Here is a 15,733-nt window from a genome sequence, read left to right as displayed (position 1 = left end):
AAGGGCTACTGGCTACAAACCTATAAGTGTTTAAAAAAATTATATGTCTATTTATAAAAATTAAGTTGACCTTTATTTGACCATGACCCCTCCACCCAAGGTCAAATTTTTTTAAATCAAAGTATGTTCCTTTTTGCTACCCTATATTCTCTCCGAACCGTGTTTTGATATCTTTACTATAGTTCCCGAGATATTCCGACTGAAAGTTTTCAAATTTACACCCTGTATAATCTATTATATCTAATAAACTTTTTTTATTACTAGCTTATTTTTTATATAATTTTTTTTTAATATATTTAAAAAACAGTATTTTTTAAGTAACATTTTTGTAATTAACGCAGTTAAAAGGTAATTTTTATACTGCAATTCTCTTCGTAAACAAATTATTTTGTGCAATTCTAATGCACGCTGTAAAGCTACTAAAAATATCAATCCATAATTAGTTTAATAAACGTACCTATATATATTATCGTATTATCGTATTTTATGATATATCTATTTTTATCAAATATCTGCTGCATATAATTTTGCATGAGTAAGTATGGTTGTGCTTCGCTAGATTCGCTACGCTCCTTCGTTGTTCTGCAATTTCTAAAATAAATTTAAATTGCACCTGAAATAAAACGAGACTTTCATAAGCAAATTGAAGAGCGGACATTAATGTGTGACTTATTTATTCAGAGCAGATGGTTTACGGTTCAGTGATTAGATGTTTTGAGTCGACTGAATACATCGTATCGCGCAAGATTGACGTTCAATGACTCGCAAGCTATTTGCTTCCGTGATTTATTCGTTCGGAAAAAGAAGTTTTACCCCAACTCGCCTCGAATTATATACAGAGAGACTACTTTTGAATTAAAAAGTTTACAAAAAATTAATTAGAGGAATGTCGCGATGTTTTTGGTCGGTTAGGCTTTTTTAATCGATTCTTTTTTTCAAATTTTTTTTCTTTAAAACTTAAAAAAACTTGTAGTAATAGTAGTTGTTTCAAAAATACGAAAGGTGAAATAAAAAGCGATTAAACGAGCAGATACCTATTTCTTCGTTTAAAATGCAATTCTTCTGCAGCTAATTATTTTATTTTAATCACAAAAATAATGTAAACCAAGTTTGAGAAAAAAATAATTAATATTAAAATGTTTAGTATGATATTTTAAGTTTGTTGTCTGATATTTTAAACAATTTAAAATAATTTGAAAAAAGTTGGATTGTGAATATTTCTATATACTTGAAGAAAGATATTAATCGAGAGAAGATAATGTTAGAGTTGTATGTTAGAGCTTCTGTCGAACATTTATCTCCTTTACTAGTTTTATAAGAACATTATAATGTGTAATTCCGATTTGTAAAACCCGCGACACGAGGGATAGGAGCACTCCTGCCGGACGATTCGTTTTCCCGTGAAGGCGCAAGCTACGCGCGGGCGATCGGTTTTTGTTGAGTGTGACGACACCGATGTCGAAGAGTCGAGTGTAAACTGTCTCTGAGTAAAGATACTACATACATAAAAAGTTTCGAGTTATTTTTACAATATCAAATATATAACATAAAAATTGTTTATTATTTTAATATACATAGATATATTAGGATCAAATTTAATTATTTAATTATTTTATATTCATCTTTTTGTGTATATCTTGAGCAAAGCATAGAGAAATTTTTTTATTTTACAAATAAAATTTTTAAATATTTTCTGTAAGTTAATTACTTCAAAAACGAAAAACGATGATTTGGAAAAAGTTATATTACTGTTAAATGATTATTTGATCTTACTGCATCGATAAATTTTCACGCACGCACGTGCAAAATTCGCGATATAATCTGCAACGGTCTGTAGCAAGTCCGTCATGCTATTCGCTAATCGAGCATTCTGGCGATAAGCCGATAACATTACATCAATAACGTACAGGTGTATTATAATCAAATGTACTGTTATTAAAGTTTGTAATGTAATATCCTCCGGTTGCTACGTAACTTAAATTGCATGTTAATAAAAAATCTCTGTTTCAAATTTCTTTAGAGTTAATGATGACATTCTCTAAAAGATTTATCTCAGATTACTGTAGTTTATTATACAATACATAATACATATAACGAGAAATATGCATAATTTTTTAATATTCTCGTGTAAATTGGATTTTTCTCGTATTGTGTATCTCATTTTACAAATTAGAAATTTGCACACTTTTTTTGCTTATATATATTTGCACATTTTTTTCGCTTATATATAACTCAAGAACTAATCAATCAAATTTTAAAAAATTGTATACAAAATAAGGGTAGAAACGATTGAAGAACATAATAGAATTAGAAAAAAATTGCCAATATAATAAAAATCAAACGGGCACCGCGTAACAACTGTGCCGCAACCAACAACGTAGAACTATACGTTTACAGTCACTAGTTCATGTTAAAGTATTCAGCGAAGGACATTTGACGTAGGGCTACGTCAACTGTCCTTTGCTGAATACTTAAACATAAAATAGTGACAATTGACGTAGCCCTACGTCAACTGTCTTTCGCTGAATACTTTAACATGAACTAGTGACTATAAACGTAGTTCTACGTTGTTAGTTGCGGCACAGTTGTTTTTGTTTTAATGCAGTGTTTTTTTTAAACTGTTATATTTAATTACATTTAAAATTATAATGTTAAAATATATTAAAGACTCTCATTTTGTTATAATTTAATAAACAAACATTTTTATTTTACAATAAATAAAATATATTATACATGTAAGCTCTTTTAAATAAAATCAAATAAAAGTTGACAAATTTAACAATAAAAGCTAGGCGCGGTAATTAGTGCGCTATATAATTTATTATAATTCAGACCAATAAAATTGTTATTTTATTTCGACAGCTGTCAAATAGCTTGTTTTCGTTCTTGATTAGTCACAATTCAATTCGACATATATGAGTTATTTATTAATTACCCAAACAAAATGGAAGTTTTCGGTATATTTTAAAAATCTATTCTATTAATTTTTTATAAACTATTTAATTAAAAAACATTTTTATTTTAATGTACGTTACAAGAATTTTCATGATATATTTTCTCACTTTTGACGTCATCAATCGAAGATGGCTGCCGTGAGTGAATAAGAGCCTTAAAACAATATAATAGGTTCTAATCTACCAACGAGCTCTTGTCATTTTTTTAAATATTCCAATCATCGAAGTCTCCGTCTCCGACATATTACACGCGTCGGTCTCTGCACAGTATATATATATAGTTGTAAAAATAATATTTAATAAGATATTAATATTTTTATATTTATTTCATATATGATAGCATAAGCATAAATATTATTTGACACTTTTAGCAAAATTATCCATGTCTCTAAATTTTGATATTGTTAATTATAATCAAGAAGTTTTTGCGGAAAATGTCAGTACGTGAGGTATCGATCTTTTTTTCACCACAAAAATAAATAAGAAAAGATAGTAGTATTGATATTCTTAATAGATAATTTAATAATTGTAGTCTCAGTGTCGCATCAGCGTGCGGTTACTAATGTTGCGGTTGCCGGAGCCACTATGAGTTGACAGCAACAGAGACGCTTTGCAAAATCGCATCAAGTTCCCTTGTTTGTAAGTTTAGCCGCGACTTGCGGTGCGGTTCGGTGTCGAGGCTCTTTCGAAAACTGTCATATACCGTCATATCAAAATTAGCAAGGTAACACGTGGATGCGACGCATCTGCGCGATGCAATGCAACGCATCATAATCTTAAGCGGAATGAAGTTTATAATCCAACTTATATGACTAATGATCATGGAACGTTGCACTTTTATACGGATCGACGCGTACGTCCGCCTACGATGATCGTTTCTCATTCCTGTCGACGATGTTTCCGCCAGTTATTCTGGATTTGCGAAATTCTAGAAACCCTTTTATCGGATTTCGGAAAGAAACGAAGACGTCGCACAAATGAAATCTAAAGAGTCATTAGCTGCATGGTTATACGCTCAGGATTATCCTACGCTTTGCTATACGAATTAAACATTTGAAGCTAAGAGTTGTGTGAAACTATTGCAGATTCATTTTACTAAAAGCAGCAGGTTTGAAAAATAAAATTGAGTCCAACGAGAAGATGAAAATAGAAAGTTGAAAACTGTAACCATATTATATTCTTAAAAAAAATGTGATGTGGAAGCATTGACAAAAATAATTTAAAAATTAACAAACAGTTAATTCTTTTATTCTATTATTCTTTTATTATTTGATTTTCATTATTTTATTAAATAAAATTTTATTACAGTACGCGTACAGTATGTACATAAAATTTGTTAATTCTTTACGGAAGTATAGAATATATGAACACCAACACCTTGTTACGGCTCCACGCTCCATCTTTTTTTGATCAAATTTTATTAATTCCATTAATTTGAATGTAACATGTATGTAGAGTAGGTAGTCCAACAGTGAACCATGTAAATTTCAGAGGATTAATTATATATTTTTCTTAATTATTGAGTTAGAGATCTGTGTTTTTGAATACAGTTCATGAATTTAGTTGGCTACATTACTGTATAAGATGACTCATAAGTTATTTTTAAAGTTTAGCTACAATTTCGATTTTTTTAAAACGTCAAATTGTTTATTGTGTACAGGGGTGTGTACATAATAAACTTAGCCACTTTTAACAATGAACTACATGTTTTATACTGTGAAATGTTAGTGTTATTTTAGTTTTATTATGTTTTAAAATGTTTATTTAAAGAAGAGATAATTATAACACATGATAAGTAAGATTAGGATTTTAAATTAAAGTTAACTTAATTATACATGTTATGTTTTTATTTATTACTTAAAAAGTTTACAATTAAAATTATTATTTTTAATTAGACTTTTTCTCACTTAAATTATTATTTATTGTAACAACTAGTCAGTTTAATAAGACTTATAGCTTATAACACAAATAACTGTAGTAAAAAATAAAATGGTTCATTGTAGACTATGTAACATTTTTTACGATAATCTTCCAAAAATACGGTAAAATAATAGAACAGAAAAAAGTTGCTTACAGAATTATAAAGCCAAATATACACACAAAATTATAGAATAATGAAAAAGATGATAGATATACCTAACAACAAAAACATGAAAAATACGTAAAACTTACGAAAAAAAACTTAATTTGTCATCCAAAAATCACAAAATGTAACCTCAAACAGCCGTCTTTCGCGCGATTTGCCGACCAATTGGGGAGCCGAAGAGAGGGGTTCAAATGCGAGTCGTTGCATGACAACAAGCACAATTAATCTAAGCAACATTACATTTATGAAATATTGCAATGGTTCATATTATAGTGTATACTGGTATATTACTGGTTTATTGTTAGACTATCTACCCTACATAAAATACATAAATCTGAAACTTTATATATATGTATACACAGTAAAAAATCATGTGTACATAGCGGTCCATATGTTAAAATTTTCTTGTGTTAGCAAGATTTAATTATTATTTCAATGATTTAATATGAGGACCTTCGAAATTCAAGTGATGAGAAGTCAGGGCGTCAGTAGGGTCAGACGCAGATCATTGTGCGTGAAATCAGTAGTAGATTTATTAATCCTCTTCAATACATTATTCCGAGAAAAATCCGGACGTTTCGGTTCTGTTTCGAACCATCTTCAGCAGTAACAAAAGACGTGTGACAGAATTTTTCCGTTACTGCTGAAGATGGTTCGAAACAGAACCAAAACGTCCGGATTTTTTTTCGGAATAATGTATTGAAAAGGATTAATAAATCTACTACTGATTTCACGCACAATGATGATCTGCGTCTGACCCTATTATTTCAATGTAAAATTAACATACAACAGCTATGCTATTATTTTCTTAACATTTTCATGTGTTACATTTATGTCAACGTGATAACTTAACACTTTATGTATGTTATACATTTAGAAATTAAATATTATTTCAAGTTCTTTTAACACATAAACAAAAGTTAAAGTAAATTTTCAAATAATCGTAAACTTTGACATACATGCAAAATAATTAAATTTACTAAAATTAAATGTTTCTATTACAATTCAAGTAAAATAATTAATATCATGTGTTAATATAACTTAAAAAACAAAGCCAAAAAACCAAATATAAATGTAAAGTATAGTGTCAATTAACATTTTTAATTTGTCAACAAGTAACACACGATGAATGAATCATTTTAACTTAAAATTTAGAGTGGACTTTCTGGGACATGTAAAAAATATTATAATTACGTTTTATTTTTTACTGTGTATAGTGTTTTATTATACATATAAACAACTTTACAACTTTATCGATTATTTAGTCGATTTAATTAAAATGTATAAAAATTTTAATGCAATTAATTACATAACTAATTTTAAAAAAAGATTATTATGTAACAATATATATATAGAAAATGTTTGAGGTATTTGTTGTTAAAGTTTTTTGAAGTCTTATTTTCTTATTTAAAAATTATTTAGAGTAGAATAAGAATAAATGTTAAAAATTACATTAAATAATAATATAATTTTTTAATAATAATAAAATTACTTTATACGATGTAAAAGTATCCCAGGTAGCAAACACAAGTCATTTTGACGTCAAATACTAGTCATATTTGTACGAATGACGTCAAATAACCAAAATGTCTTTAAAAATGACATTATACTGACGTTATTCCATAACGTCATTATAACGTTTATTTTTAGTCATTTTTGGTTTATGACATCGGCGACTAATAATGGACGTTTATAAGACGTCATTTTAAAGACGTCTTAAAGTTGTCCAAATAAGGACTTTTTGTAATATAACTATTTTTAATTCTTAATATTGTATAATAAAGTAATAATAAAATTAAAACCACAAAATTAACTACAATATGATTGTTTCGCAACTTTATGATTGAAGTGGCGAATTTATGGTATCAATGGATGTAGTTGCGTGTGATTATAGTTTTATGATAACTATTTCATGCAGTGTTATAGCTATCAAGAAGATTATCATTACAAGGTTTTTGAACACTTTAAAGATGTATCTGTTATAGACAAGTACAGTTAATAAGGAAGCATCAGGGTGAGAAATCGTCACTGTCCACTGGATCATCGAAGTCAAGCGACTCGGGCGCGGTACTGTACTAGGATGGGTGACCGCCTTGAGAGCGGCTATACGCACGTGGCTTGTAACGAAACAGTTAAAAAAGCTTTTTTTTTTTAGATAAAAAAAAAACATTTTTTTTATAAACGTACGTTTATCGAGTAGACATTTTTTAAAATTTTAATTTTATAACAAACATTTCTAGAAACCGGTATGTCGTAATAGACCTATTTTTGCCGTCAATAAGACGTCAGAAAATGACGTCAAAATAACGTATCCGCGATGACGTCAATTGTCTGTGACATTAGACCGTCATTTTAACGTCATTATGCCGCCAGTTAGTGACGTCAGGAATGGTCAGTAAAGGACCAAAATTTGACGTCAAAATGACTTGTGTTTGCTACCTGGGTATCTTCCAAAATCTAACATTTTATTATCCCAGGTATAGCAAACACAAGTCATTTTGACGTCAAATTTTGGTCCTTTACTGACCATTCCTGACGTCACTAACTGGCGGCATAATGACGTTAAAATGACGGTCTAATGTCACAGACAATTGACGTCATCGCGGATACGTTATTTTGACGTCATTTTCTGACGTCTTATTGACGGCAAAAATAGGTCCATTACGACATACCGGTTTCTAGAAATGTTTTTTATGAAATTAAAATTTAAAAAAATGTCTACTTGATAAACGTTTATAAAAAAATGTTGTTTTTCTTTATCTAAGAAAAAAAAGCTTTTTTAACTGTTTTGTTACAAGCCATGTGCGTATAGCCGCTCTCAAGGCGGTCACCCATCCTAGTACAGTACCGCGCCCGAGTCGCTTGACTTCGATGATCCAGTGGACAGTGACGATTTTCTCACCCTGATGCTTCCTTATTAACTGTACTTGTCTATAACAGATACATCTTTAAAGTGTTCAAAAACCTTGTAATGATAATCTTCTTGATAGCTATAACACTGCATGAAATAGTTATCATAAAACTATAATCACACGCAACTACATCCATTGATACCATAAATTCGCCACTTCAATCATAAAGTTGCGAAACAATCATATTGTAGTTAATTTTGTGGTTTTAATTTTATTATTACTTTATTATACAATATTAAGAATTAAAAATAGTTATATTACAAAAAGTCCTTATTTGGACAACTTTAAGACGTCTTTAAAATGACGTCTATAAATGGTCTAAAAAATGACGTCTAATAAACGTCCATTATTAGTCGCCGATGTCATAAACCAAAAATGACTAAAAATAGACGTTATAATGACGTTATGGAATAACGTCAGTATAATGTCATTTTTAAAGACAGTCGCTTTTTGGTCATTTGACGTCATTTGTACAAACATGACTAGTATTTGACGTCAAAATGACTTTTGTTTGCTACCTGGGTTAAATTTGCGTCTTAAAGAACATTTCCGCTACATATTGTTTATTGATAATAATGATAATCTTGTTTACTTAAGACGGCAAAATGTGTTCAGAAAGAGCTTGAAATTTTAGTCCATCTTTTTCCGTCGACGTACTCCCTTAAATTGCGTTTGCCGACGTAACCGCCAGTTTGTAAATCCCGGAAGTGGATATTAATAGTCATGGAGTTCTCGAAAAAGTTCATCTGGTTATCGTCTGGATGCAGCCTCTGTGGAGCTTTAACCTGCGTTATTGCCTTGATAAATATAGAAAAAAAGAGAAGGGTGATTTCTCCGCAGAGACTCTCCATTAAGAGATGAATCCCATGAGCGTGGCTGTTGCATTTCCAATTTCTTTCCAGGATGACGATCATTTTTTTGATGAAAATAAAACCATATGTGAAAAAGTACCATGCAAATAATTTATAAGTATCTTGTTATAAGTATCTTGATATAATGAAAAAAAAAACAAAAGAAATACAGCAATAGCATTAGATAATGTTATTATAAATAAGAAAGGAGATTATTTTTAATAATTAAGTAATATGAAGAAAAATCAAATAGTATATGGATTGTATACGGATTCTGTAAATATAATTAGGGTTAAAATTAATCTTGATTATAGAGTTTTCTTTGAACAATCAATCATTTTTAATCACATAATTATAAGCATAAAAATAATCTAAATTTTGTGTTAACATCAATTAGATATTAAAACCAGGACGCACATTTTGATTAATATAGAATACTTTAAATCAAGTAATTATTTTTATGTTGTTCTTTGTAAATAAAAATTATTGGAAAGATAAATAACAATTTACTTGAGTAGCTTTTACTTGTTCTTAATAACTTTTATATATTGTAATTTTATATTTATCAATTTTTAGCAATATGACAAACTGCCAGATAAATTGATTTACCTCTATTTCGTGTTGCAAAAATATAGAAAACCGTATTAAAAAGCCAATACATCACAAGAAAAACGTTGGCAAATGTGGCTAGCGCAAAATTTGTTTTCCTCAAAATTCTTCGCTCATACACTATTGTTTTAAGGTGGTCTTTGTGACGCAGCGACTAAGTGTTAATTAATGTTTTCTATCTCTGAATTTGTTGTTTGAAAATTACTTGAGTAAAGTAAATCGAACGTGTATTAGGAAACCCAAGTCAAGCTTATCGTCATATAAAGAGCAAAGCAGATGTGTATGAGCCGATATAAATGAAAGTTTATCTACCCGATAGTCGAAGGAAGTTCGAAGAAACCTCTCGTCTCTCAGGGACAGCAGATCCTCTCGTAATCGTTTGTATGAGATCGACAAAATTGCTTGGGGTGCAAACACACGAATCTATAATATATTGATTCACCGGACACACTTTTCCAAAGGAATTTCAGCTCGCTATAGAGCTAAAGTGAAGGATTTGCAACGAAAATGAGACTCTTGGATAATCCGAGACACCCTTTAGACTTGAATAATCCGACACAGGTGACGGTATCTCTTCCAGAGATTTTTGTTATAAATTTTTTGCATCGAATAAAAAGGGTTGAAGGAGATAAGAGTAGGATCAATGATCATTTAAAGTACTTTACGCAGTATTGTTAACTTAATTACATCCACACATTTTATCGTTTCCAGTCTATAAATTTGCTATTCCACCTGCAGCTCAAACGTTAAAAAATTTTATATCAAAACATTGTACGAAAATTGGAGTGTTTAATTGGTGTCTATTAAAGTGCATCGGAAAAAAAATACTTTGCACAAAAAAATAATATAATATATATTTTAAAAATATATAAAAAAAATATATATATACATAAAAAATTAACAAAAAATAATTTTAAATAGGTTTATTTTTTTCACTAAATTGCAACTAATTATGTTAATAATTTAATTTGGACAGAATAAAATACATGAAAGCAATCATCTAAAATAATTTCCTAAAATAGAAAAAAGAAATACAAAGTAGCATTTTCATAAATTTCATGACTTTATTACATAACGAGTATCGCTATTTAAAGCGCTGAAGGTAGAATTTAACGTATATCCCGTCTACATCATGAAGTTGCAGTATAGTATATACACTGTTGATTGCTGTTGAATATTCCGTGATAAAACGAAATGGTAATTAGGAAGTATTTTAAGACGCGACATTATTTAGGACGTTCGCATAAATGAATACTGTTTAAAAATTATTTGCGCCAGTTAAATTTATTAAGTTGTAAGTTACAACAAATTTTTCAAACTGTATTATATCTTATACATAATTATGAAATGCGAAAATATAATAATACATTGAATTAGCGTATGTGAGATGTAGCTGTGCGCGCGACATTCTATTATATATTATGTTGCGAATTCTAAAGAGACCTAAAAAAAATAACATGTTACTTTGACAATGTGTAATAAAATTAGTTTTTTTTTCTTTTTTTGTAAGAAGATTATGTTGTAAATATCTTTATATATAAATGAGGATTGTTTCCTGTTCTTAATTAAGAACGTACTTTCTACAAATGCAAAACTTTTATCGAGATAAAAAGTCAATCGTTAACATCAAAGAGATGCATAATGTGATGAAAGGTCGTGGTTTAAGCAAAAATGTAATATGCGCGTCACGTTCTCGGCGAGAGATGTACATCAAGTCAGTCCGGCAAGTTTAACGATAAAACGAAGAAGTTCCTGATCTGATTACGCACGTATTCACCTTTTCTGTCTCACGACTAAAGTTAATTACTGTCGGCGCTGATGCGGCAAATGACATTTTTTATGAAGCAATCTAGAAGATATAATTTCCGATTAATCCTCTTGGCTGCAATTTTCTGCACTCTTATACTTAGCGTGTCGTGATTTAAATCATCGTAGAAATCGTTTTGCCGATTAAATAAAATAACGAGTATATAGTTTGTAATAAAAATATAATGAAATAAATAAAAATAAGTTATTGTTTTTGTTTATTATTAGCGATTAATGTGCATAAAACAATGCAGACATGCATAAAATATGTATATCGCGTATATTTTTACTCATAAATTTTTTTAAAATTACAAAATTATAAAATTGATCTGAAAATATTTTATTATCAAACTTAAATTTATTGTTAACTGTACAAGATGTTTTATAACAATAAATATGAATATAAATAGTAATTTTATGAGTGAAAATAGATCGCGAGAATCTCTTAAACTCCTAAATCTTGTAAATTTATTAGTGCATATTTGACTTCACAATATTTACAAAATTACTTTAGAAAATGCAGAACAGCGAAGCGCATGTTTACTTTTGAAATGTTATTCACAGTTCCTACTTTGATAAAATTGTCGCTGGGTGTGTTGAGCTGTCTTCGTAATGTTCACAGGGAAATGTCTGGCAGCAGCTCCTGTCCTTCCATTTCATCCTGGAACTGGTCAACACGATCCCGTTCACAATCACGGTAAGTACGTAAGAGAACACAATCGCTTTCTATTTTTAACACTTATTCTAAATTAGTTCAATCAAGAATAGGGCTAACAATATATTTTTATGCGCATACTTGCAATATTTACGAAATTTGTTTGATTGCATATAAACAAATTTTTTGATTGCAAATTTGTACAAAACTTTGTGAAATTATGTATTTTAAAGTAAATTCAATAAATATACGAAATGGCCAGTAATCTCTCCAAAATGATAACCCAAGCTGCTTAATTTCTCTGATTGCCTGTCATAATTTGTTTCTAATATATTTGGTTTTAAAATTATTTATTTATTAATATAGATAGAGATCTTCCGGAAAAAAATGTTTATATACAATTTTATCTAATTATATCATACTAGCTTGATACACCCGTGCTTCGCTACGGTATGCGAAGGATTTTATAATTCACCCTCAAATTTAGATTTGCCCCTTTAGGGGTTGATTAAAGCAAAATCTTAAATGTTTTAAAGCACTTGTATGGGTAACCTTTGTAAACAAAAACCAAGTCGATATCTCAACGGACCTAAGAGATATTGAGAAAGTCGTGAAAACACATTTTACCCCGTTTCATCCCCTTAAGGGTCAAATTTCTAAAAATCCCTTCTTAGTGAGTGCTTACGTTATAGAAACAAAATACTCCTCAAATTTCATTTTTCTAGGTTTAGAGGTTTGGGCTTCGCCCCGGAGGACATATGTAGTAAAACACGCAAATAATCTCTCTCTCCCTCTCTCTCTCTCTCTTTCCCCCTCCTCTCTTTTTCTCTCTTTTTCTTTCTCTCTCTTTTTCTCTCTCTTCCTCTCTCCCTCTATTCCTTTACTCCTCTCTCCCTCTTCCTCCTTCTCTCTCTTTCTCTCCCTCTCCCCCTCTTTCTTTCCCTCCCTGTTTTTATATACAACTCTTTGAGATTTGGTCATTTGGAACCGGTTTCCAAAAAGATTGGTAACAAAAAATAGTACACTTTATAGCACTTCCCGGGAAATTTTGTCCCTATTTCATGTATAATTCTTTGAGATTCAATCATCAATTATTTCCCGAAAAATTGAAAAAAATAAAAACTGGTTTCCAAAAAAATCCGTAACAAAAACTGTACACATCATGGCGCTCTCCGTAAAATTCTACCCCTACTTCATATATAATTCTTTGCGATTCGGTCAATTAATTTCCCGAAACATTGAAAGAATTAGAAAAACCGGTTTCCAAAAAATCAATATCAAAAAATTATACACATTTAAAATTTGAAGGATTTGAAGGAGAAAAACAATTAAATTTTCTTTATAATGTGGACAATTCTTTAAAATTTGGTCAATTATTTCCCGAAAAATTGGAAAAATTTTGGATACCGGTTCTCAAAAAAATTGGGAAAAAAACAAATTTTCAATTTTTAGCCTTCCCGGTTCCCAAATTTTTACCCCTTTTTTATACAAATTTTTTTAATTTATTTAAAATTTTTTCCCCCGAAAAAATTGGAAAAATTTGGATACCCCCCGGTTTCTTCAAAAAACTTCCCCGGGAACAAAATTTACCAAAATTTAATAGCACTCCCCCGGGAAAATTTTTTTTTACCCCCGATTCATAAAAATTTTTTAAAATTCAATTTAATTTTTTTCCCAAAAAAAAGGGGGAAAAATTTTGGGTTTCCATTTCCAAAAAAAACGGTAATAAAAAAAATACACTCTAAAAACCCCCCGGAAAAACTATCCCTAATTCCTATACCAAAACTTTTAAAAAGTCGAAAGTTTAAGAGGGCATAAAGGACCCTACTCAACCCTACAAATTTTATTTTATTATATATGTTTTTTTAATTTTTTTTTCCTTTTTTATTTTCCTTCCCAATATCCCTTTTTTTTTGATTATTTCCATTTCCCACTTCTATACAAAACTTTTTAAAAACCCAATTCCAAAAAGATCCCCAAATTTCCCAAAAAAAATTTTTTTGAAAAACTAAAACGTTTATAAACATTTCCGGGGAAAACTTTCCCCACTTCCCTATTAAATTTTTTTGATTCGGGGCAATTTAAATTCCAAAAAATTAAAAAATTTAATTTCCGGCTTTTAAAAAAAACGGGGGGAAGAAAAAATTTTTTTAAAAATTTTCCCCTTTTCCCCGGAAAAAATTTTCCCCGTTGCATATACAATTTTTGAGAATTTGGCAAATTTTTTCCCCCCCAAAATTTAAAAAAAAAGAAAAAACGGTTTCCAAAAATCGGTAACAAAAACTTACCCCTTAAAGACCTCCCCCGGGGAAATTTTCTTTCTGTTTTTTCATTTTTAAATTTTTTTAAATCGGTTAATTATTTTCCCAAAAAAATAAAAAAAGTCCCCAATACCGGGTTTCCCCAAAAAATTGGTAACAAATTTATAAAACTTTTTTAGCATCCCCCCCCCCGGGGGAAAACACCCGTTTGGGGCTACCAAATTTTTTAAAAATTTGTGAATATTTCCCGAAAAAAATTTGAAGAATTAGAAAAACCCCGGTTTTAAAAAATTTGGGAAAAAAACTATACACCTAGGGCATCCCCGAAAAAATTTATCCCATTTCATAAATTTTTGGGAAAAAATTTGGTTCGGGGTTTTGGGGTGGGGTTGATATGAGTGAGGAGTCCCGCAGTCAGTCATCCGGAATTTCCTTATATAATAGACTAGCTGGTTTCCCCCCCTTCGCCCCCGGGGGACATATTAGTAAAACAAAGCAAATAATTTTCTCTCCCCCCCCCCTTTTTTTTTTTTTTCCCACCCCCCGCCCCTTTTTTCTCTCTCTCTCCCCTTCCCCCTCTCTCCCCTCGTTTTTTCTCTCCCTTCCCCTCTTTTCTTTCGTTGAGGGCACCCGGGGCCCACGATTCTCGGGTTTTATAGGACGCCCGGGTTCAGGGGAATTTTTTCCGGGGTCTGAGGGGCCCAAATTTTCCAAACTTTTACGAGGACCCGGATACGGCTGTAATTTAACCCACCCAAAAAAATCAACTGGGTGTGATTGGGAGAGGGTTTCCGTCGCAAAAGTCACGGGATTACCGAGCTAAAGCAAAAATGTGCTGCTCTTGAACCGTGGGGTGCGGAAATTAAAGGGTTTACTCGAGTTCTCATCCCCCTTTTTTTTCAAACCTTCCGCGTCCGAGGCCGCGAACCCTCGGTTTTTATTTTTTTTTGGGAACCGGGTTTTTTTTAACCCCAAATATCTGAAATTCGTTGCCCGTTTTTTCGCGCGGTTTGGGTTTTTCCACGCTTGCTCCCGGGCGTTTTTGAGAATCCCGGGGCGTGGGGGTTGGCAATGCTTTGCGACGCGTGAGGCGGCGCCCGGAAAAGTTTTTTCCCCCGGGGGCCGATCGTGCGGTTTACCCCGTTAAAAAACCCCGGGGCCCCTTATTGTTGGTCAAGTCGCGTGGAAAATTCGTGACTTGTTTCGGGGTGGCCGCGGGTCGCTTGAAATGTTTAGGAATTTTCCTCTCGAAGGAAAGTCCCCGGGCACATTTCCCTTAAAGCTCTTTCCCCCGGATATTTAATTTAAATTGTTCCAAAGGGCTCGCAGAGGGTAAAAATTTTTTTAACACGTATGGTGCAGGGGGCGGCCGGGTCCTTTTTCCTTAAGACCGCGGCAATCTCCGATTTTGGGTCACCCCCGGGCGGGTTGGCCCGGGGCCCGTGGAAAACGGGTTTACGCCCCCGGGCCCGGGGTTTTTTCCCGCTTTTGCTGACCGTCTCGCATTGCCCAAAATTTTAAAGCTGCTCCCTTCCTTTCTAAACTTTGGGGGCAAAACGGCCCTTTTTTTCTTCAAATTTTTTAAAATTTTTCCAAATT

The 15,733-nt window shown here is 31.4% G+C and overlaps 1 protein-coding gene across 1 annotated transcript in view; it reads left to right on the top strand.

The window, feature by feature from the left end:
* Positions 1-11,915, top strand: part of LOC143894209 (potassium channel subfamily T member 1-like) — a gene marked incomplete at its 3' end in the record, with an annotated part of 136,206 nt that extends 124,291 nt beyond the window's left edge. The window contains exon 5 of the mRNA XM_077400352.1: positions 11,841-11,915. Coding sequence (XP_077256478.1) covers positions 11,841-11,915 — 75 coding nt within the window. The remainder of the gene's footprint in view (positions 1-11,840) is intronic.
* Between the last annotated feature and the right edge of the window lie 3,818 nt (positions 11,916-15,733).

This window comes from Temnothorax americanus, unplaced genomic scaffold, assembly GCF_048541705.1.
Source record: "Temnothorax americanus isolate GAGA-0224 unplaced genomic scaffold, ASM4854170v1 Scaffold131, whole genome shotgun sequence".
Classification (NCBI taxonomy): Eukaryota; Metazoa; Arthropoda; class Insecta; order Hymenoptera; family Formicidae; genus Temnothorax; species Temnothorax americanus.
This window is presented reverse-complemented; position numbering and strand designations above follow the sequence as displayed.